Below are 24,393 nucleotides of genomic sequence, written 5' to 3' on the forward strand. Positions count from 1 at the left end.
TGTACTTCCACAGGGGGAAATGACTACCGACTGCTGACAGTAGTTGCAAGACCTGTTGTGGCTCAATATTACTTCACGTATACGGCTGCTGTGCGTAAAGGTTTTCAAATCAAGGCTTTTGGGTGTGCCTTGTTCACCGGAAAATACTGTATTTTGGAACAGATGAAAAAGAAAAGAATCGAATCCGTGAATTTGGGAACTTGGATCTGCAGTATAATTGCACCATACTTTCTACCAGTAAAAAGGAAAAAGTAAAAAGGAAGTAAAAAGGAAAAAGCATCAAGAGAGTGACGATTGAAATGTTCTCTCGCTCCGGGTTGCCTTCAAAGCATCACAATCAAAAAAGTGTCTTTTTTGCAGCTCAAAACCAGACAGATAGTGATCATGTATCAGAGAAGGAAAGCATAGATTCACCCACACACCCTTGTGCTTGTAACAACTACAGATACACTAATGAATACATCTGCCCCCATCTTGTCTATCTATTGGTTTATATGTGAGATTAAAAGGATGTGTTGATGCATTCAAAGCAGGAGGGTTCTACTCTCAGCTGTGCCTTTCAGTTGTGCTTCCTTCCCCATTCTGCTGATGATATCTCTGCATCATGTAAGAGCAAGCCCGGATTGTTAGTTGATGTGAGCAAAGTCAGTGCTGAGGCTGTAGCGGGTAATTCATTCATTCCCCGGAATGTAAACAGTGTTGTAAGATTCTGCCCACAGCGAAAAGAGGCAAATTGATGCAGGTCACTATCCAACAAAAGAGAGACAGACAAGAATACCTTCCAAAAATCAGAGAGTCTCCTTTTGTGGGTCTGACACCACACACCCTCTCCATCTTTTCTACTGAGCCTGTACAATAACTATACAACCCAGACACCACTGTGCTGCTCATAAAAGTGCGGGCAGTATGCAGTAAAAAAAATTGTCAACTGTGATGTGATCCACAGACTAATAAACAAACTATAGTGGATATAATAAAGTGAACATGGACTTTCTGCTGCTGCCTCTTTTGTGCCAAACATACCAATCCTAGGCTATGCTAGTCCTATTGGACTCTTACTAATACAAGAAAAAAAGATGAAAATATAATTTTAGGGATTGTTTTTCACAAACCCCAAACATGAAAGGGAAAAAAAAGTATGGTACCCATTGCTCATGATAAGAAATGTGGTTAGTTGTAATTGTATGCAAGAAAAAAAAGCAAATGAAAATGCATCTTAAAATTTCAGACTATGGAGCATTATTGTCATGCACCTTTCTGCTGCAAACAGGGGGTTGGCGGCTAGCTTAAAAATACAAGTCTGTGGTGTGTGTGTTTTTTTTTAACACGGGGCTGCCACTATTACAACAACTCCAATTAAAGTAATTGCAAGGTAGTGCATTAGGTTTACAATAGTTTGTTTTTAATGTGCTTCTTGGGCATCGCAGATCTATACAATGGTAAGCGTGACCCTGCCCTCCCACCTCCCCCCTTTTTTAATTGATGGTACTACAAATAATCATTCAGACATGAGAGACTGGATTTATTTCCAACAGAAAAAAAACAAATTATCTTTCAAAATCTCTCCACTGGCTGATAATAAATTACAATACATAGAGTGCTGTCATATTTAAACTACACATTTTTTTAAGGATTTCTGTGATTAGTCACTATATTCCATGGTTTATGATTTACAGCCACCCTCAGAATGTTTGATCTCTCTTTCCATGGTTATGTTTGGTTGGTGTGCCAAATGTCTGTCAGAACAGAAGAATAGATCAATAAAAAAATACAAATATGCAAATGCTCGTCAAAATATACTGAGACACAACTGAGAGAATATTGCCCGGAGTGAAAAAGTTGATAGGTTTGGTCGCAGTGTCCCACGTACATCTCATCCTGTTGACTTGGGCCCCCTGGCTTCTTATTTGAAGTCAACAGTCTCAAACCTGGGTCTTAAACTTGCCAGTGACTTTAAACTTGACCAACAAATTGGTGCTGTGGTTAAATCCAGCTTCTTCATCTTCATCCTAAGAAGCTGGCTAAAATCAAACCTCTCCTTTGTCATGAGAGCCTTGAAGCAGTAATTCATGCCTTTGTTACATCTCGGCTCGATTACGCTAATGCGCTTTATTTTGGAGTCAGCCAATACTCCATGAAGCGTCTCCAGCTAGCCCAGAATGATGCTGCTCTCCTCTTGACTGGTACTCGTAAGAGGAAGCACATAACTCCTACTCTGACATCCCTGCACTGGCTCCCTATACCTTTTAAAGTCATTTTCAAGATCTTATTATTTGTCTTCAAATCTTTAAATGGCCTCGCTCCTCCTTACCTCTTCGAGCTCATCTACCTCTACATACGATCCCGGCGCCTCAGGTCTGCTGACCAGACATCATTAGATGTGCCAATAACTAAACGTAGGCTCAGAGGGGATCAAGCCTTTTCTGTTGCTGGTCCCACTTTCTGGAATGACCTCCCACTGAACATTAGGCAAGCCTTCTCGCTGCCCATCTTTAAAACAAGTTTTACTCCCTGGTGCTTTCTACCATTTTTGTGACTGCCTTATTTCCTGTATATGATTATGTCCATGTTAAGCGCTTTCTTACAGCTTCAGCTTTTGTTAAAGCACTGTATAAATCAATATGCAATGTTTGAAATAACGTCTGCCGTGAGGCCCGAGGCGTACAGCTTTTTACGTCAGGTGTTTTTACAAAAAAAAGTTTTTTTCCAAATCAAACGTTTGTTTTATTCAATAAAGCAAAAGCTACAAGCAAAGTTCATTTTGCAATTTGCATACTCGGCATGGCAGCCAATGAGAAGCCTGTTTCGTGCTTCGGACTAGACCGTGACTGTAAAGTGTAATTGAAAGTTTTGAAAGGCGCTTAGAAAGAGGAGCCCGTAGAAAGAGGAGTGCAGTACCTGGTCGACTGGGAGGGCTATGGGCCTGAGGAACGTCAATGGGTCCCACGTTCCTGCATCCTCGACCTGTCTCTCACCCGGGCGTTCCATGCGGCTCACCCATCCAAACCTGGTGGGCCGCCAAGAGGCGTCCATTGAGGGGGGAGCACTGTCACATCTCGTTGCCATCCTGGGCGCGCCCCGCCCCTCCTGTCACCTCCTCCGCCACTCCCGGGAGACGGCCCCTCCAATCATCACTCACCTGGGTTCCCACAGCTGATTGTCATTCAGTAAAGACTCTTGCTCCTTCCAAGCCTGTCACGTCGTGTATTTCGGGTCCTTCCCTTTCGCCAAACCCCGTCGCTCGAGTTCTGCCTTTTTTCACTCGAGCGTCGTCACATCTGCCCTTGTTGCTCTAACTTTTTGGCATGAGTTTCAGACACTGCAATATGTATTGTATTTTATTGTATTATATAGGGTTGAACAATTTAACAATTTAAATTTGACTACCGGGGCCTGAATGACATCACCATCCGTAACAAATACCCTCTCCCCCTCATGGATTCGGCCTTCGCGCCCCTTCAGTCCGCCACCATTTTTTCAAAATTAGATCTTCGTAGCGCTTACCATTTGGTCCGTATCCGTGAGGGGGATGAATGGAAAACAGAATTCAAGACACCTTTAGGGCACTTTGAGTACCTGGTGATGCCGTTCGGGCTCACGAACGCGCCCGCCGTTTTCCAGAATTTGATAAATGATGTGCTCAGGGACTTCCTCAATGTTTTTGTTTTCATGTACCTAGATGACATTCTTATTTTTTCTCGCTCTGCAGAGGAGCACCGGCAACACGTCCGACGGGTCCTGGCGCAGCTCCTGCAAAACCGGCTCTACGTGAAGGCAGAGAAGTGCGACTTCCATGTCCGCTCTCTGTCTTTTCTGGGGTTTGTCGTGGAGCAGGGGCAGCTCAGGGCCGACCCCGCCAAAACCAAAGCGGTGGTGGAATGACCGATCCCAAAGACGCACAAGCAGCTTCAGCGGTTTTTGAGGTTTGCCAACTTCTACCGCCGCTTCATTCGCGGGTATAGTCAGAAGGCACTCCCCCTCACTAAACTCACGTCCACCAAGCTCCCTTTTAGGTGGACACCTGATGCTGAGGGGGCATTCAACCGCCTCCGTCGTGCCTTCACCAACCCCCCCGTCCTGCGTCATCCTGACCCGGACCTTCCGTTTTCGGTCGAGGTGGACGCATCCGAGTCCAGAGTAGGGGCCGTCCTGTCCCAGCGCTCTCCCACCGACCAGAAGCTACGCCCATGCGCCTTCTTCTCCCGCCGGCTCAGCCCCGCCGAGGCCAATTACGACGTCGGCAACCGGGAACTGCTGGCGGTTGTCCAAACCCCGTCGCTCGAGTTCTGCCTTTTTTCACTCGAGCGTCATCACACAATACTCCGACCACCCATGGACCCTGCCGGCGATGACAGGTACTTTGCCGCCCTTGTTCAAGAGGCGAAGCGTTCGAGCCAGCTGGCCCAGGCGATCGAGGAAATGCGCCACGTTACTTCCTCGTTGGCTCAACGCCTCAAGGAGATGGAAACTTGCATCGCCATCCTCACCGTCCCTTCCTCCCCGCCCGTGGGCAGGCGCAATCCACCGCTACCCCAACCCTCACGCTACGCAGGCGAAACCGGGAGCTGCGCTCAATTCCTCATGCAGTGTGCGCTCGTGTTTGAACAACACTAACGCCTACGTTAGCGATGAGGCTAAGGTAGCCTTCATCACCAGCCTGCTCGCGGGAGAAGCCGAAACATGGGTGCTGGCTGTACGAGAGTCCCGACCGGAGCTGTGCGCCTCGTATCAGGACTTCGTGGCCGAGATACGCAGGGTGTCTCACCATCCGGTGACGGAGGTTGAGGCGGAAGGGAGAATCCTCTATTGCGTCCAAGGGGCCGGTTCGGCCGCAGAATACTCCGTCAATTTCCGAATCCAGGCCGAGCGACCGAGCGTTGAGGGGGGTGTTTCATCGCGGCTTGAATTCCGACCTAAAGGACGAGTTGGCTACCCGCGACGCGGGCACCACCTTCGACGACCTCGTCGAGATAATCATCGGCTTGGATCACCGTCTCCGGGAGCGGCGAAAGGAGCTGAGCGACCGACGGCCCGAGGAACCCCGAAGCCGAGCTTGGTCACCCGGCAGCGACCGCGCGCAGCCCCAGGAGGGATTCCCCGAACCTATGGTGATAGGGGGGGGGGGGACGACCGCGCCAACCCAAGGGCTCGTCGCACCCGAGGCCCCCAGCCAAGGACCTACGGCCCATGTAAGTCCCCACCGAAACGGCGACCGTTGGGGGCTAAGTCCACGACACCTGTCACGCGGTTGGAGGTATTTGGCCCCTCCAGCTCCCAAACCGTGCAGGCGCTAGTTGACTCGGGGGCCGACGGGTGCATCATCGACCCCTAATTGGCCGACTTATTGGGCTGGCAACTCATCGATCTCCTTCCCCGTAAGGAGATCGTCGACCTGGACGGCCGACTGTTAGCCCGGGTCACCCACCTCACGGTCCCACTTAAGCTCCGAGTGGCGGGCAACCACATGGAGCACCGCCAATTTTTTGTTATGCCCTCCCGGAACGCGCCATTGGTTTTGGGTCTCCCCTGGCTCAAGGCCCATGACCCGTCCATTTCCTGGGAGGGCCCCACCATTCAGGGCTGGAGCCCCTACTGCTACGCCAACTGCCTGCGGTCGGCAACGGCAGGGCGAAACCCCTCCCGCGGTGGCCCGCCCGAGGCTATCTGCCTCAAGGGCGTGCCACAGAGCTACCACGACCTGCGGGAGGTGTTTAGCAAAGACAACGCCCAATCCCAGCCGCCCCACCGACCGTATGACTGTGCTATTGACTTGCAGCCAGGGGCTCCATTACCGGACTCCAGACTTTACCACATTTCACAACCGGAACAGGAAGCCCTGAGCACTTACATAGACTCCTCTCTAGCGGCGGGAATCATTCGCCCGTCGCGTTCTCCGCTGGGCGCAGGGTTTTTCTTTATCAATAAGAAGGACGATTCCCTGCGCCCATGCGTTGACTACCGGGGCCTGAACGACATCACCATCCGTAACAAATACCCTCTCCCCCTCATGGATTCGGCCTTCGCGCCCCTTCAGTCCGCCACCATTTTTTCAAAATTAGATCTTCGTAGCGCTTACCATTTGGTCCGTATCCGTGAGGGGGATGAATGGAAAACAGCATTCAAGACACCTTTAGGGCACTTTGAGTACCTGGTGATGCCGTTCGGGCTCACGAACGCGCCCGCCGTTTTCCAGAATTTGATAAATGATGTGCTCAGGGACTTCCTCAATGTTTTTGTTTTCGTGTACCTAGATGACATTCTTATTTTTTCTCGCTCTGCAGAGGAGCACCGGCAACACGTCCGACGGGTCCTGGCGCAGCTCCTGCAAAACCGGCTCTACGTGAAGGCAGAGAAGTGCGACTTCCATGTCCGCTCTCTGTCTTTTCTGGGGTTTGTCGTGGAGCAGGGGCAGCTCAGGGCCGACCCCGCCAAAACCAAAGCGGTGGTGGAATGACCGATCCCAAAGACGCACAAGCAGTTTCAGCGGTTTTTGAGGTTTGCCAACTTCTACCGCCGCTTCATTCGCGGGTATAGTCAGAAGGCACTCCCCCTCACTAAACTCACGTCCACCAAGCTCCCTTTTAGGTGGACACCTGATGCTGAGGGGGCATTCAACCGCCTCCGTCGTGCCTTCACCAACCCCCCCGTCCTGCGTCATCCTGACCCGGACCTTCCGTTTTCGGTCGAGGTGGACGCATCCGAGTCCAGAGTAGGGGCCGTCCTGTCCCAGCGCTCTCCCACCGACCAGAAGCTACGCCCATGCGCCTTCTTCTCCCGCCGGCTCAGCCCCGCCGAGGCCAATTACGACGTCGGCAACCGGGAACTGCTGGCGGTTGTCCTGGCCCTGCAGGAATGGAGACACTGGCTTGAGGGAGCTAAACACCCCTTCACCGTCTACACGGATCACAAAAACCTGACGGCCATCCGGTCGGCCAAGAGACTTAACTCTCGGCAGGCCCGATGGTCACTCTTCCTCACCCGTTTCGACTTTTCTCTCACCTACTGCCCAGGGTCACAGAACACCAAGCCCGACGCCCTATCCCGCATCCATGAGCCGGCAGAAAGGGAGGAGACCACCGCCAACATCCTGCCAGTCCAGCACATCCTGGGCGCCCTGAGGTGGGAGGTTGAGAGAAAAGTCCAGCAAGCCCAGGGAACTACCACCATCCCCAGGGGCTGTCCCAAGGATCGCCTGTTCGCCCCCCCCCCTCTACGCACTGAGGTGCTCTTCTGGGGGCACACATCTAAGATAGCCTGCCACCCGGGAGTCAACAGGACGATCCAACTCATCGCCCAACGGTTCTGGTGGCCGGGGTTCAGGAGGGACATCACCCTGTTCGTGAAGGCCTGCCCGACCTGTGCCCGTGGGAAAGCCTCCCACCAGCCCCCGGCAGGACTCCTCCAGCCCCTACCGGTTCCGTCCAGACTCTGGTCCCACATCTCCGTCGACTTCGTGACAGGCCTCCCCCCCTCCCGTGGCAAGACGGTCGTCCTCACCGTAGTGTACCGATTCTCCAAGTCGGCCCACTTCGTCCCGTTAACCAGGTTGCCGTCCGCCACCGAGACGGCTCAACTCCTGGTTAACCATGTCGGCCGTCTCCACGGGATTCCGACGAACATCATGTCGGACCGGGGACCGCAGTTCGTGTCCAAGGTATGGAAGCGTTTCTGTCGGTCCCGAGGGGCATCGGCGAGCCTTTCGTCTGGTTACCACCCTCAGACCAACGGACAGACGGAGAGGAACAACCAGGACCTGGAGGAGGCCCTCCGGTGCGTGTGCCTCCACAACCCGGCGTCGTGGGCCCTGCACCTACCCTGGGTGGAGTACGCCCACAACTCCCTGGTCTCCGCAGCCACAGGTCGGTCCCCATTCATGTCCGCCTGTGGCTATCAGCCGCCCTTGTTTCCCACACAGGAGTGCCAGGTGGAGGTCCCGTCTATCGATCATCACCTCAGACGGGCCCACAGAGTCTGGAAGGAGACCAGGGACGGCCTGTCACGCACCGCATCTCGGAACCGGCGGGTGGCAGACCGTCATCGGCGACAAGCACCCAGCTACCAGGTCGGGCAGGAGGTCTGGCTATCCACGAAGGACCTTCGGCTAGCAGGGTCCTCGGCCAAGCTGGGCCCATGCTTCACGGGTCCCTTCCCCATTGAGGCCATCCTCAGCCCGGTCTCGGTGAGGCTCCGGCTACCACCCACCATGCGGATCCACCCCGTTTTTCATGTTTCCCTCCTCAAGCCAGTGGAGACCAGCTCCTTAGCCCCCACGCCCGCTCCCCACCTCCCCCCCCGGATATTGGATGACGGACCAGTCTACACCGTGCGGGAGATACTGGACTCCAGGCGCATGGGAAGAGGAGTGCAGTACCTGGTCGACTGGGAGGGCTATGGACCCGAGGAACGTCAATGGGTCCCACGTTCCTGGATCCTCGACCTGTCTCTCACCCGGGCGTTCCATGCGGCTCACCCATCCAAACCTGGTGGGCCGCCAAGAGGCGTCCATTGAGGGGGGAGCACTGTCACATCTCGTTGCCATCCTGGGCGCGCCCCGCCCCTCCTGTCACCTCCTCCGCCACTCCCGGGAGACGGCCCCTCCAATCATCACTCACCTGGGTTCCCACAGCTGATTGTCATTCACTGATTGTGCCTTCTGTCTATATCTGCCTATCGCTCACTACCGTCTCCGTCAGAGTATTTTTGGATGTTGCCGTTACCACTACCGTGCTGCCAGGTCTGCTATTGTTTAGTTATCTTCCTCCACTCTCCCGTTTGTTATTTTCGATACATGTTTCAGTAAAGACTCTTGCTCCTTCCAAGCCTGTCACGTCGTGTATTTCGGGTCCTTGCTTTTCGCCAAACCCCGTCGCTCGAGTCCTGCCTTTTTTCACTCGAGCGTCGTCACATCTGCCCTTGTTGCTCTAACTTTTTGGCATGAGTTTCAGACACTGCAATATGTATTGTATTTTATTGTATTATATAGGGTTGAACAATTTAACAAGACTTGCAGGTCAAACACAGTCTTGTTGAATGCACACATTAAGCTAACAGCCTTAGTTTCTGAGAAGCGGCACATACTCTACGTGAATGGTGATTCAAGTTGTCAACTTGGTGGAAGAAACTTGGGAACCATTTTCAATTGCGGAAAAAAGACATCCCCGTAATTATTCCCGATGCTTTTCCTTAAGTGTACACAACAAGTTTCCCTCATTTAATCTCATATTGTTGATATCTGCCATGATCTGGTTGGTGACCAACGGGGGGCGCTGTCGGCCCCGCCTGCACCTGCACAGGTGCTGGTCGTCCTGATCAGATTGGCGACCAACGGGTAGCGACGTCAGCCCTGCCTGCCGCCTCGCAGGTGCTGGTCGTTTTCATCACTGACACTTAAAAGGACACCCGGCACGACCATCCGTTGTCGGTTCATTGTTTGCCACATGTTTGCCGCATGCTTTGTCTGCAATCGCATGCATTGTATGCTGTGCATGTGTTTGTTTAACCTTGGCGGACTTTTACTCTTGATTTTCTTTTGATACTTTGTATTTTTTCTGTTCAGATGATTTTGATGTTTTACATTTTGTTTCTGCGAACTTTATTTTAATACAATTTGTCAAACAACCTCCTGCTCCCTCCTGCCTGCTTTTTGGGATCTGCACCCGCCATCACCACCTCGCAAAACCGTGACAATATCGTGATGTTCCCATAAAGACTTTCTCACAAATATATTCTGGTGTAATTATTAGTGCCTGTATATTCAAGTTCTATTGTAATACAAAACCTTGGAATTCCCAACACTACAGTGTCATGTACATTGATTCATTTATATTATATTATATTCAGTAGGTAGGCCTTCAGAAGTGCTACGTCTAAATCCATGCACAGCTGTGACTGAAAAAAGTGTGGTGTGATTTACTACAAGTCCACTAGAGCGTACCATTAGTCAGGAAATAACAGTAATAATAACAGAGAGGCCCATTTCACAGTAAAATCAGAGCATTGTCATCAAATCATGAGTATAATTTAGCTTTTTTGAATGTTGCTGTGCCGATGATCATTTTGTGTTTGGGAGCCTTTTATTGAGCATCTTAATCTTTATTCAGTTCATAGAGTTGCTTGTTCTATAGCCACAAGGGGACATAAGCTAGTGTCTTCTTGTGCCGGTCCCAAGCCCGGATAAATACAGAGTTGTGTCAGGAAGGGCATCCGACGTAAAAGCCTGGCCAAAACAAACATGCGAATCAAACCTCTGAAGATGGAGGACACTGATTCGCTGTGACGACCCCTTGAAGGGAAAAGCCGAAAGGAAAAGAAGAAGAATACATTTTATTTCAAGCGCCTTTCAAAGCTCTCAAGGAGACACATATGTATATATATGTGTCTCCTTGAGAGCTGTGTGTGTGTGTGTGAGTATATATATATATATATATATATATATATATATATATATATATATATATATATATATATGAGGGCGGCCCGGTATCCGTGCTGTTCCCAGTGGCTTAGAGATATCCGACCCGGGATCTGTTGCAACCACTCGCTTCACAGTGCTCCGACCAGAGGTTGCCTTCCAGGCTCTCGCCAGTCCTCTCTGAGTCTGGCTCGACTCCCTGTGTCCTTCTTGCATGATGTTCCCATCACCCGCGGGACCGCTACATCCACGTCAACGGCTTTCCTTTCCCACATCTAAAACCATGATAGCAGGCAGATTGACCATTACCAAATTGTCTTCTCCACCACCTTGGGAGGTGTTTCCCATTTTGACCTTGGGGTTTCCAGTCCATACTCCGCACAGATGTTTCGGTAGACTATGCCAGCCACCTGGTTATGGCGCTCCATGTAGGCTTTCCCTGCCAGCATCTTACACCCCGCAGTTACGTGTTGGATTGTCTCAGGTGCCTCTTTGCACAACCTACACCTAGGTGTGAGTGTGAGAGTGACTGTTGTATGTCTTTGTGTGCCCTGCGATTGGCTGGCAACCAATTCAGGGTGTCCCCCAGCCTCGTGCCCGAAGACAGCTGAGATAGGCTCCAGCAACCCCTTTTCCTCCCGACCCTAATGAGGAATAAGCGGTTCCCCATTGACTGAGACATTCTCTGAGACATCATCCGTTGGAGATATATATATATATATATATATATATATATATATATATATATATCGACTGGAATTTTGTTGAGTGTCTTCTTCGGCTGGCGGAGGTCGGCCCGCGAGCCCGCCCCAGCTGTCAACTCGCACGTGACAATTTCGGTGTCATTAGTCACGTGAAAGCATCGACTAAATAACACCTTTTTATCAAGCTTTTTGCGAAGGATGGTAGCAATGGTGGACGGTATCGGGCTCTTTATTTGTAGAATGGGAGTAGGAAGTTACTCTCAGGGAAGTGACACGCAGCGTGAGAGATGTGTCAGGTTGAGATTCACATGACAGCCGCGATGCACACATGTGACGCCACAAACGCACACGTCGTTCATGTTTCTCAATGATCTCCTTCTTCTCCTCGACTGTTATTTTGTTTTGTGTCTTCTTCGGCTGAACACGAGCCTGTGGTGTCATCTTTTTCAGTCCCATAACGGCAAAAATATCGTTGAAGATGATCGACGTGTGCACTCATAGAAAGGGGGTGTGGAAAGGTAGGCCGTCTGGGACGCTGTTCGGTCGTGTGCTTTTGTGTTCTTCCGCCGAAGATTACTCCGCCAGCTGTGGTGGGTGGGTGTGTATCGCGAAAATAGTGTGTATGCCAAGGTTTAATTTTCAAAATGTAACGTTCGTAAACCAAAAAGTTCGTAAGGCAAGGTGTTCGTAAACCGAGGCCCCACTCATATATACATATATATATATATATATATATATATATATAATTATTTTGGGTGTGTCCACCTTATATATTCACTGAAGCTTTGCTCACCTCGTCATGTTTACAGACTTGGAAAATGTCCCGACTAGGACACCTGCTGTGTGACATCACCAATCATGCTGTTGACAACTTTCATTTTATCGCAGTCAGGTTCTTCACAGCCAGGTGATGACATTATCCGAGCCACTATGTCACTTGTGGAAAGTGTGAGAAGACCCATCATTACATCGTGTCTCAGCACTCCCTCCGGAGTCGCATCATTTAAGACCCACTCTGTTCACCTCCACCCTCATTTTATGTCAGCGCTCTTCTAAAATCTGATGAGGTCTCTGAAATCTAAAGCTCCATTTGAGAGTTGGGCTCAGGCTGCTCCACAGGGCTGGGGTTACCAACAACTTAATGAATTATTTAATTCCAAGTTGTGCCCCAGTTGTTGCTCGCTGTGCACCTTAGACATTCACGCGGTAGCAACTGCCATCACAAGTGTCCTGACACTTATGTTCAAAATGTGCTAACGCAAAGACAATTTGAAAGACACGGAGAGGAGAAGGACACCTGGTCCTACCTGCTCAGGCTGCTGAGTGCCTTTCGCTGGCCCGCTGCCGTCATTCGCAGAAGTCATGGGCGTAAATTTGAAAGGAGGACAGGAAGGTGGGATGAGCGTGCGGCTTCCGTCCGCTGCTGACAGGTGCAGAATAATGAAGACGACAGAGATACGGCGAGTGAGCGAGAGAGGCAGGCAGAGCAAGGAGGAGGAGGAGGAGGAGGAGAACAAGTGAGCAAGCAGGAGCGTTCAAGGATATCTGGTGAATTACTAAAATAATGACGACCGTGGGCGCAGCCAGTGCCATGTGGGAGGTTCACTTTGCCTCCGCAACGCAATGAATGGGCTCTTCGAAACCAACGCACACGTCATTGCTTTTCAGATGTGAGATCTTACTAATGGATTCGGGAGCAAATGTCAGAGGAGACGAAATAGACAGCAGACAGGAGGTGATATATGTTTGCTCCATTTTTACACAAAAGGAATGAGAAGAGGTAAAAAAAAAATCAAAATGGAGAGCATTATTACATCCGATGCACACTAGAGTGAGTGTGGGAGGTTTTTTGGAGGTGGGTTATAGTTTTTTTGGGGGGGCAAGTGCATTTTTGGAGTGATTAATACTTCTCATTATGCAATAAAATGTTAATTTGGGCCAAGACGGCACCTACATTTTGCCTTCACTTTCATATTTGACTGTATTGATACGTGATTACTATCATCAGTGCTGCCTTGATCATTGTGAAAAAAGAAATCACATTTAACTCATTGACTGCCATTCACAAATGTATTTGTGAATTGAAAATATGACGTAGAGCGCTATTCTCAAATTTGTTTGGTCCTTTCATGCTTGGGTGCCGATAAAGCGCTGGCCATGGCCTCTGGCAATGTTTTTTTCATTTCCACAAGGGGCAGGATTTCATTTTTTTCGATGTTAGTGTTTTGTTACAGCTTCAGCTGTTCTTCAAGCTCTATATATACCAGTATGTATGTATTGCATTGTATTTGGGACAGCCACCCTCATTTCAAGCTCATGTGACTCATCTCTCTCATCTCATTTTCCGTACCGCTTATTCCTCATTAGGGTCGCGGGGGTTGCTGGAGCCTAACTCAGCTGTCTTCGGGCACGAGGCGGGGGACACCCTGAATTGGTTGCCAGCCAATCGCAGATCGCAATCATGTGACTCCAGACCCATATAATATAGGAATTAACTCTTTTTTTTCTGATGTAAGAAAAGTGTGTAAGGTTTCTAATGCTGTATTGAATGTTTATGTAGTCCTAAAATCCAATATTCTGGGGGTCCTGGAATTGAAGTGACATAGACAAAAACCTGGCACTGGAGCGGACACATTTTTGCACATCTCTGGCTGTGAATGAGTTAATTACACCTCGCATACTATGCATTGTTGATGTTATTTTTTGGGGGCGGGTGTAAATGGAATTTTTGGTGAATGTGTTATTTTATAATAATAATAATAATAATACATTTAATTTACAAGCGCCTTTCTGAACACTCAAGGACACTTTACAACAAAGACAACACACAAAACAGTAAAATCATGCATAAAGCAATAAATAATAAAACAGCATAATAAATTAGACCATTTAAGCAAGTTTAAAGAGGTGGGTTTTCAGGTGAGATTTGAAAGTAGGAAGGGAGTCAATGTTGCGGATGTTGGGTGGAAGTGAGTTCCAGAGTTTAGGAGCGGAGCGGCTGAAAGCTCTGCACCCCATCGTTGTGAGACGGGCAGAGGGCGTGTAGAGGTGGAGGGAGGAAGAGGATCTGAGGGCCCGAGTAGGAACGGAGATTTGAATTAGGTCAGACAGGGGGGGGCAAGGTTATGGATGGCTTTAAATGTAAACAGAAGTATCTTGAAATCAATACAAACTTTAACAGGGAGCCAGTGGAGCTGCTGGAGGACAAGTGTGATGTGGTGAAAGGAGGGTTTTTTTGTGATGATCCGGACTGAGGAATTTTGGACTAGTTGGAGTTTATGGAGACATTTTTGATTGACCCCGAAAAGAAGTGAATTACAATAATCGATACGGGAGGTGACGAGACTGTGGACGAGGATAGCAGTGGTGTGAGGGGTGAGAGAGGGACGGAGACGATTGATATTGCGGAGGTGAAAATATGCAGACCGGGTTATGTTATTTATGTGGGAGTGAAAAGATAGTGTGCTATCAAGGATGACACCCAGGCTCTTAACCTGAAGAGCGGGGGACACGGTAGAATTGTCAATGGTGAGAGAGAAACTGTTTGCTTTGTGAAGGGTGGATTTTGTACCGACAAGGAGAAGTTCAGTTTTTTCGCTGTTTAGTTTGAGAAAGTTATGAGAAAACCAGGATTTGATTTCTGAGAGGCAAAGTGTAAGGGATGCAGGTGGAAGAGAGGCGTCGAGTTTACTGGAGAGGTAGAGCTGGGTGTCATCCGCGAAGCAGTGAAAATGAATGCCAAATTTGCGGAAGATATCACCAAGGGGAAGAAGGTATATAATAAAGAGAAGGGGCCCCAGGACAGAACCTTGGGGCACACCAGAAGACACAGGGGAGGACCGTGAAGTGAATGAGGTAATTTGGATAAACTGTGAGCGGCCAGTGAGGTAGGAGTGAAACCAACTGAGTGGGGTGTGTGTCACGCCTAGAGTTGAGTGTCGGTTGAGCAGGATGGGGTGAGAAATGGTGTCAAAGGCCGCAGATAGATCAAGAAGGATGAGAATAGAGAGGGAGCCGGTATCTGCTGCTATGAGAAGGTCGTTCGTGATTTTTATGAGAGCTGATTCAGTGCTGTGGCGGGGACGGAAACCAGACTGGAATTGTTCGTAGAGGTTATTGTGAGTGAGGTGAGAGTGGAGTTGACAGGCGACGGTTTTTTCGAGAATTTTAGCGATAAATGGAAGATGCGAAATTGGACGTAGGTTATTGAAATCATTGGGATCTGAACCAAGTTTTTTCAGGATTGGTGTTACAGCTGCGGTTTTAAGAGGGACAGGAACAATTCCAGTGGACAGTGAGGAGTGAATAATAGCTGAAATAAAAGGGAGGAGAGCAGGTAGACAAGATTTGATGAGGACAGTAGGGAGGGGGTCAAGTTGACAGGTGGAATTCTTGGACTTGGTGATGAGGTCAGAAAGTAAGGAGGGATGAGGGAGTTCAAAAGATGACAGCAGTTGATAGGGAGTAGGAAGGTTGGGGGAGGGGGGGGGGATACAGAGGAGCCGAGGTGCTGGTGGATCTTGTTGATCTTTTCAGTGAAAAACAGAAGTAGTGCGTTGCAGGTGTCTGAGGAGTCAAAGTGTGGGGGGAGAGAGATAGGGGGTTGAATGATTTTGTTGTATAGGGAAAACAGAGTCCGTGAATTCCCACTGTTAGCATCAATCAGTCCAGAATAGTATTCCGATTTTGCGCGTGTGATAGAGTCCTTGTAGTGGGTGAGGTGAGCTGTGTACATGTCCTGGTGGGTGGTGAGGCCGGTCTTTCTGTAAAGTCTTTCCAGCTGCCGAGTTTTCGCCTTGGTGGAGCGGAGTTGGGCGGTGAACCAAGGGGCGGATCGAGTGAATTGGACTGACCGGGATTTAACAGGAGCAAGGGTGTTGAGCATGTGTGCAAGGTCCATGTTCTATTGGGAAACAAGTTCATCAGGGGGGGAGTTGTAGTCCGGTTTGAGGTTGGCAGCCATTGCAGTGAGGGTGACAGTGTCAATGTGTTGGATGTTCCGATAAGTGATGATGCGCGGTGGCTTGGGGAGAGAGAGTGTGATGGGAACGTTAAATGAGACGAGGAAATGGTCTGTTACAGGAAGTTCGTTTGCTGTGCAGTTGGCGGGGGTAAAGCCACAGCAGCATATTAAGTCCAGGGTATGCCCTTTTATATGCGTGGGGAAATCAGAGAATTGGTGTAAGCCAAAACTCTCCAATGAGGAAATAAAGTCTTTGGTGAGGGGATGGGTGAAATTGTCAATGTGTATGTTGAAGTCCCCAAGGATAATAATATTTGGTGACAGAGTGGAGAGGTGTGTGAGGACGGCTGAGAAGTCTTTTAAAAAGTCACGATGTGGTTTAGGGGGGACGATATACAGTGGCTATAACTGTGGGAGATGGACCAGAAATTTGACACGCAAGGCATTCAAATGAGACAGTTTCCGGGACTGGTACTTGAGTGACTTTCCAGATCTCGCGGTAAAATATCGCGAGACCGCCTCCGCGGCCCGAGAGGCGGGGTTTTGAGAGGTAAACAAACCCAGGTGGCGTCGTGTCGTTCAACTCGGAAAAGTCCCCCGCCGTTTGCCAGGTCTCATTCAAACAGAAGAAGTCCAGCTTACGGTCACTAAGGATGTCTTGGATAAGACAACCCTTACCCGTAAGCGAGCGGATGTTCAGGAGGCCGAAAGTGACGCTGGTGGTGTCATTTTGAGGGGTATTGGCCGACCTAGCCAGGCCGGCCAACACACGGTGTTGCACGGAGCGGCTGTAACCACTGCGTGGCCGGCGGAAAGATGACCACAGGGAGGTGATATCCTTGGAGTCGTCGAGGTGAAAGTCTCGACGTGATCCGCGGTGGATATACCTCCAGGAAGGGCGGCGAGCGATTTCCGGGAATCGGAAAATCGCCTGTGGCACGCTCGTCCACCGGGAGCGGAGTTCAAGCAGCTCTGACGCCGAATATTGCAGCCGTCCAACGGGTCGTTGGAGGAGCGACATGATCGCAACCAGCAACGTCCAGAGACAGGCAGCGCCCAGGTTAGCCCTCAACAGCGGGTACAGGTGGGTGGAGATCGTCCGTGTCCTCGTTCGCGGTCCGGATAAACGACCGGAATCACGAGACGATCCGACAGCCAAAGCGGATTGGAGTTCGACCATAAGTTCCTCTGGTGACTGTCGAGTATTTCCAGTGGTACAGGAATCGTAGAAAAACAAAAAGAAGCCAAAATGTTTGCGGGCGAACAGCGGCAGCCAAAAGCGCGCCAGCGTACATTCGACCCGGAAGTGAAAATGTTGTAAAATTTGTTTGTGTTTGTGTGTGTGTGTGTGTGCGTGTGTGCGTGTGCGAGTGCGTGTGCGTGCGCGTGCGTGCGTGTGTGTGTGCGCGAGAGAGGGAGAGACATGTGAAGATTTCGAACACCATTTTTTTGGTTTCCTAACTGACATCAGAAAAACGTTTTATCGCATCTCAAATACCCAAAACACGCAGGCTGATATTTTTAGACAAATGCAAAACACCAATAAAAATGAGTTAAGGTGTCGCAAAACAACTTCAAAATGACCTCGGGATGGCGAATTTCAGAAGGTCCCGCCCCCTTGTTCGTGACGTCACGCCAAGACGTCTTTGCCTTGCTCTAGAATCAAAACAATGGCTTCAGATTCAGAGAAGATGATTTCTTGTTACTCATCCATGAATGAATATGATTCAAATAGTTCTGAAGATGAATGCATAAATGTTTGCAATTGATTAAAGAAGTCCTTCCGGATCATTTTGAGGCGTCTGGACTCCAATGTAGCGAAAATGCACAAGATGGCACCCAAGCTCCGTTGGAAATGGGCTGATTTGTCTGTTGGGAATTTGATTCAACTAGAATGAAATAGTAGTCTTGGTGCAACACACAATGATTCACCATCGCGTTATTTATGTGTTTTCCTTCTAATTTCGCGATCAACACTGTGTTTTCAGACAAAAAAAAAAATATCCAAAATGCATTGTGTGTTGCTTTGTCGGTCAGGGGCGTTCCTGACGTGACGTCACGTCAAGCATCGTCATCAACTGTAAAACAAAACGTCCTGAATATTCAGCGCCAGTCTTGAAACGTAAAACATAACTATATGCGGTGGAATCTTTGTAAAATACGCTCAGTAGAAGTCATTTGAAGTGATTTTACAAATTATGGACATAACTTTTCCGGAGGCTTCGGTTGTCCTTAAAAAAGGTGCAGGGTCATCTTTTGAGGAAAGAAGGCTTTTCTGTGAGCCTGATACAATGCAAAATACGATAGTTTTGTCTGTAGTGATTTTATTTCGTGATAGAGGGAACTTTTTGTTGTGTTTTTTTTTTTTTTGTGGATGTGAGAGTTTTGGGTGAGGAGATATTATTTATGTATGCATCTATTTATTTGTTTGTTTATTTATTTATTTGTTTGTTTGTTTATTACAGGAAGAATTCTTGGTGTTTTTATGTACTGGGAGGGTTTGGTGAGGTGAGTGTTTTGGTGTGACACTGGATTTTTTTTGTATTTGCTATGAGGTTTGTGAGGGTGATTTTTTGGGGAGGGGGGCTGTTGAAGATTTGTTTTGTGTGTGTGTGTGTGTGTGTGTGTGTGTGTGTGTGTGTGTGTGTGTGTGTGTGTGTGTGTGTGTGTGTGTGTGTGTGTGTGTGTGTGTGTGTGTGTGAGTGTGCGTGTGCGTGTGTGTGAGCGTACATGCACGTAGTAGCAGTAGTTTTTGGAGGTGAAAAGAAGTCTTTTGGGGCGTATAAACATTTCTTAATCTGGTTGAGGTGCATTTCAGTGCATTTCTGGCGGACACCGTGAGAGTTTTGTTGGCGGAGAGGCATCTTGTCAGAGTGAGCAACAGTTACTAAGTGGGGAAGGCTTATTGAAAGGTCAGTTAGTTCTTTTATATTTTGAAGTGTGATGCTATAGTTGGAATATATTCAGATCATGCCGTGATTCTCCATTCGCAACCCTTCGTGCCGGGTCTATTTAACACAAAAAAAAAACACACACACTTAGGAATTTGTCACACATCCGTCTCAATCTACGGGCTCCCTCTGAAGACTAAGCAGATGATTCTAAACGAGCTGTTGGCGCGGAGCAAATCACTGCATACTTTCAGTCCATTACTAAACAAATGGAGACAAAAGTCAATGCAACCAAAAAAATCCTTTCAGGTATCACCAATGTTCCTTTCAAGGGTGATCTCGTCAAACTGAAAAGCCTAATTCCCGACTGACCGTAAAACGCTGGAGAGTATGCATTTACATATTATCGTTGGAGAAAAAGAATGAGATTGACTGTGCTGTGTGTGCAGCTGCGTTGCGTGTCCGCTTGTAAAACTAAGAGGGCTGCTGCTGCCTGCCTGCTTCTTGAGAGACACGGTTAGTGTCCTCCCACATACAGCGGAAATAGTTGCTGCTCCTAACAAAACATTGTTAGCGCCGGAAATCTATCTGTGTGTGTGTGTGTGTGTGTGCGTGTCACATCAGTCTGTGCACATGCACCATTCACGTTCTTGTTAGCACAGCTCGTCTGCCTATTTGCACTGCGCGGTAGCACACACACACACACACACACACACACACACACACACACACACACACGCACACGCACACGCACACACACACACATACAATGGTTTGGAAGCCCGCGCGTATTTCCTCCGAAGTCATGCGCAGTCAGTGCACAGCCGCTGGCCTTTCAAGCCAATCATCTGCAGGAGAGAGAAGGAACTGAACAATACTATGAAAGAGAGGCAGCAGCAGGACGGAAATGATTCCCTCGTTACACCAATGGCCATTAGTGCCATTAGGGCTCTCGGGAATGGAAGTATTCACATTTTAAAATTATCATTGTTTTTAAACACACCAAAGAAATGAGTCATTCCAATTCAGACATTTGTGAAAGTCCAAGTGCGGAATCAACACTTGAATTCCCGTATTTTCCTGTGTATAAGGCATATCCAAAAGCCTTCATTTTCTTCAAAGCTTGACTTTTTCTCCCCCTCCATGTTTTTCTTTTTGAAAAAAATTACTGTGGCAGCTCATCAAGTTTTTCTAACGATCTCAAATGAAGCGGATTTTGGTAAAACGTTTTACTGTTGAATTCAAAGCCATGGTAGGCTAATGATAATCAGCTCAAGGGCAAAGAAAGTTAGTTTCACATATACCTCTATCCATGTTTTATGTTCCTGTTGTGTTTATGATTTTGCTTTGTGTTGACTATTATGTGAAACGCTTTGTTACAGTTGCAGCTGTTTTGAAAGTGCTATAAATTAGGTGTATTGTATTGTATTGTGATCATATGTCGGGAAAGAGATGCATATTTCACGGTAAGATAAGAGCATTGTCATTAAATGGTGAGTATAATTTTGCTTTGTTGGAATGCTGCTGTGCTGATGCCCATTTTGTGTTTGGGAGCCTTTTACTGAGCACCTTCATCTTTTTTAAGTTCATCGAGTTGCTTGTTCTGTCGCCACAAGGGGACACAAGCCAGTGTCTGATTGTGCCGGTCCAAAGCCCGGATAAATACAGAGGGTTGTGTCAGGAAGGGCATCCGACGTAAACGCTTGGCCAAAACAAACGTGAATAAAACCTCTGAAGATGGAGGACACTGATTCGTTGTGGCGACCCCTGAAGGGAAAAGCCAAAAGGAAAATAAATGTTACTGTTTAATTCAACGCCATGTTAGGCTACAGCTAATTAGCTCAGGGTAAAAAAAAAGCTAATTTCACGCATGGCGCACACGTGTACGTTGTATGTGAATCAACATACTTTAGAAGACATTTTGTTTTTACTTTTTTTCTGTTGATGCTTTTCAGTTACAAAAACAGGACAACCGATGCCTCCGAACAAGTTGTGGCCATAATTTGTAAAATCACTTTGAATGACTTCTACTGAGCGTATTTTACAAAGATTCCACCGCATATAGCTATATTTTATGTTTTAAGACGTGCGCTGAATATTCAGGAAGTCTTGTTTTTGAGTTGGTGACGAGTCCGTACGTGACGTAACGGTAGGTATTGTCACTGACCGAGAAAGCGACCCACAATGCATTTTGGGTACTTTGTTTAGTCTGAAAACTTCGTGTTGATGGTGAAATTATTAACATAAATAATGCGATGGTGAATCGTTGTGTGTTGCACCAAGACTACTATTTGATACGAGCTGAGACAAATTCCCAGCAGACAAATCAGGCCATTTCCGACAGAGCTTGTGCGCCATCTTGTGCATTTTCCGGGACGCTACATTGGAGTCCTGACGGCTCAATTGATACAGAAGTACGTCTTTAATCGATTGCAAACATTTATGCTTTCCTCTTTAGAAGTATTTGAATCATCTTCATAACTGGATGAGTAACAAGAAAGCATCTTCTCCGAATCTGAAGCCATTGTTTTGATTCTGGAGCACGGCAAAGACGTATTGGCGTGACCTCCTCGGCATCTCCAAGGTCATTTTGAAGTAGTTTTGGGACACTTTAACTCATTTTATTAGTGTTTTGCATTTGACTAAAAATATCAGCCTTCGTGTTTTGGGTATTTTAGATGCTATAAGACGTTTTTCTGATGTCAGTTAGGAAACAAAAAAATTGTGTCGGTTGTCCTTTAATGCCAATATAAACCAGACTCAAAAATTGCAACAGAAAGTTAGCTTCATGTGAAACGTTGGCACATCTGGCTGCCCCTGCTCACCCGCAGAAAAACATATCCTGTAAAGTGGCCTGGAGAATTTTGAAAGGCACTTATAAATGAAATGTATTCTACTTCTTATTATTATTACTTTTAAAAGTCACTTGTCTGAGTCTCACCTGTTCTGTAAATTTCATTGCTCTGACATGCATGTCAAAAACCCCAAGAGACATTGTGGAAAATTTGAAAGAAAAACAGGACTAAAAAACAATGCTAATAAATATATATCTGTATATATTAGTTAGAAGTATCTATTTTCTTTTGCCCTTTTTTTACAAAATGGAATGGCTATATATATATTTTTTTATACAGCGCCTATTAATTTTATAGCCAAACAATGCTATTCATGTTGGTGGTCGAGAGTTGGGGGAAGTGCAAAATATGTATATCTATTTATCTTCATAGAGGGCGGTAACAGAAAATAAATGAGAAGCGGTGCTTTCGGGGGAGAACCTGAAATCAGGCACCAGCAAGTTCACCAGCAAAAAAAAGCAATAATGCGGTAGATGAATCTCAATAAAAGGAAACAATTTGAGGTCTGCAGCACAGTATATTTAATCAGCCTTGCATCGGTTTTAGCTGCGAAACTGCAGCAAGATCCTAGAAAACGTTTCCAGAGGATTATAGTGTAATCCTCACAACTGTCAGTCTTTTCTTGTAAAAACTATTTTATTTACACATATCCCTTTCTAACATGCCAATGAAAATGCATCAAGCATTGTAAGTGTGGTGATTGTTTTCCATTGCCACTTTGACAACCAGACCATACAACGAAAACAATCATGTGTGATGGTCAAGCATGATAATTGCGTCACATTTTCAGAATGCTACTCAAATACTTAAATATTGGATAACTACAACTTACCATTGAACTCTGACTTCCCCATTGTAGTGTCATATTTGTTTTAAAATGCATTAAAACTCATCTATCAGGGTTGGACCCAGATTTCAGTCACCAATCACAACTAGTTGATGGATGTTAAAATTCTACATATACCATGGCGTTCAGTACTCAAAGTTACAAAAAAAACAATCAGCTTTCAGTCTGATGAGGTACACTATTTAAAAAATACCTTTAGTACACTTCCAGATGCTGAGGCAGATGATGAGAAAATAGAAAAAAACAGACCTCAACACCAATGATCCAGACAAACTGCATGCTTGCTCCCCCTAGCGTTCACTTATAGACTAACATCATTCTTCCATCTTTTCCTGTCATGTGGAGGACGCAGCTGCACACCCAGTCAGGAAAAAAAAGACTGATGGGAAAACTGAACGTCCCAGACGAGACCACCCGACGAAGAGCAGAACACAAATCGTTATCAGCTTGTGCCAATTAGGCCTGACAGGAAGTGGTTGTCTGCCGTGTTTTATCATGAACGCATGTGTTCTAACAACCCTGAAGTACTATATTTTTTTCATGTACGTGTGTGTGTGTGTGTGTGTGTGTGTGTACGTACGTGTGTGTGCGCGTGCGCGCTCGTAATATATTGCTTTACTCGCGTTTTCAGACGTTTTCTAACATCCTCCGAGATCACATTCACCCTGACCATTCTCAAAAGTCCATCAATCAACAGACGACCATGCCGATTTTGTAATCAGCTGTTTGCATTGGGCGCCTACTCAATCAAATTCGTCCCTGTCGTCTCCTGTCATTCGTGCACCTGCATTTGCACCACGGAGGGCATGATGTGTGTGTGTGTGTGTGTGCGTGCGTGTGTGCGTGTGTGTGTGTGTGTGTATGTGTGTGTGTGCGTGCGTGTGTGCGTGTGTGTGTGTGTATGTGTGTGTGTGCGTGTGTGTGTGCGTGTGTGTGTGTGTGCGCGCGTGTGTGTATGTGCGCGCGCGCTTATGTCGTTTTTTTCCCAATTCAAATGCCTCTGATTGGCTGTGTGAGGTGTAAAATCAAACTTGGCATAATCAACTCTTCAATTTATAATTAAGTGATTTTAGTGTGATTGAACTAGAGAGGGCGGGCCGGTAGTCGAGTGGTTAGCACACTGGCTTCACACTGCAGAGGTCACCTCCCGGTTCGCGTCCCGGTTCGGCCTCCCTGTGTGGAGTTTGCATGTTCTCCCCGGACCTGCGTGGGTTTTCTCCAGGTCCTCCGGTTTCCTCCCACACTCCAAAAACATGCATGGCAGGCAGATTGAGCACTCCAAATTGTCCCTAGGTGTGAGTGTGACTGTTGTATATCTTTGTGCGCCCTGCGATTGGCTGGCAACCAATTCAGGGTGTCCCCCGCCTCGTGCCCGAAGACAGCTGAGATAGGCTCCAGCAACCCCCGCGACCCTAATGAGGAATAAGCGGTATGGAAAATGCGATGAGATGAATTAGAGAGGGGGTGGGATCCACAATCCCAATGAGGCACAAACTTTGTCGTTTAAGTCGTTCACTGCCATTCCCAAATTTATTAATTTGTTCGGGTTTTGGTTTTTCTTGCGGGTGTGCCGATAAAGCAGGGGTCGGGAACCTTTTTGACTAAGAGAGCCATAAAAGTAAAATATTTAGAAATGTTTTTCAGCAAGAGCCACACGCACGCGCACGCACACATACAAACGCTCGCGTGCGCTCGCACGCACACGCGAGCACGCGCGGCCAC

The 24,393-nt window shown here is 47.6% G+C and overlaps 1 protein-coding gene across 5 annotated transcripts in view; it reads right to left on the reverse strand.

Moving 5' to 3' along the window:
- dpp6b (dipeptidyl peptidase like 6b) overlaps window positions 1–24,393 on the reverse strand; it is a 131,574-nt gene that overhangs the window by 43,811 nt on the left and 63,370 nt on the right. The window contains exon 1 of one of the 5 annotated variants that reach the window (XM_089008774.1): window positions 12,423–12,572. The exons of the other annotated variants lie outside the window; for them this stretch is intronic. Within the exon in view, the coding sequence (XP_088864900.1) occupies window positions 12,423–12,479 (57 nt within the window). The 5' untranslated portion in view covers window positions 12,480–12,572. Of the gene's footprint in view, window positions 1–12,422; window positions 12,573–24,393 lie in introns of those variants that run through there. 5 annotated transcript variants of the gene reach the window in all.

This window comes from Hippocampus bargibanti, linkage group LG11, assembly GCF_051943395.1.
Source record: "Hippocampus bargibanti isolate YZ-2025 linkage group LG11, ASM5194339v1, whole genome shotgun sequence".
Lineage (NCBI taxonomy): Eukaryota > Metazoa > Chordata > Actinopteri > Syngnathiformes > Syngnathidae > Hippocampus > Hippocampus bargibanti.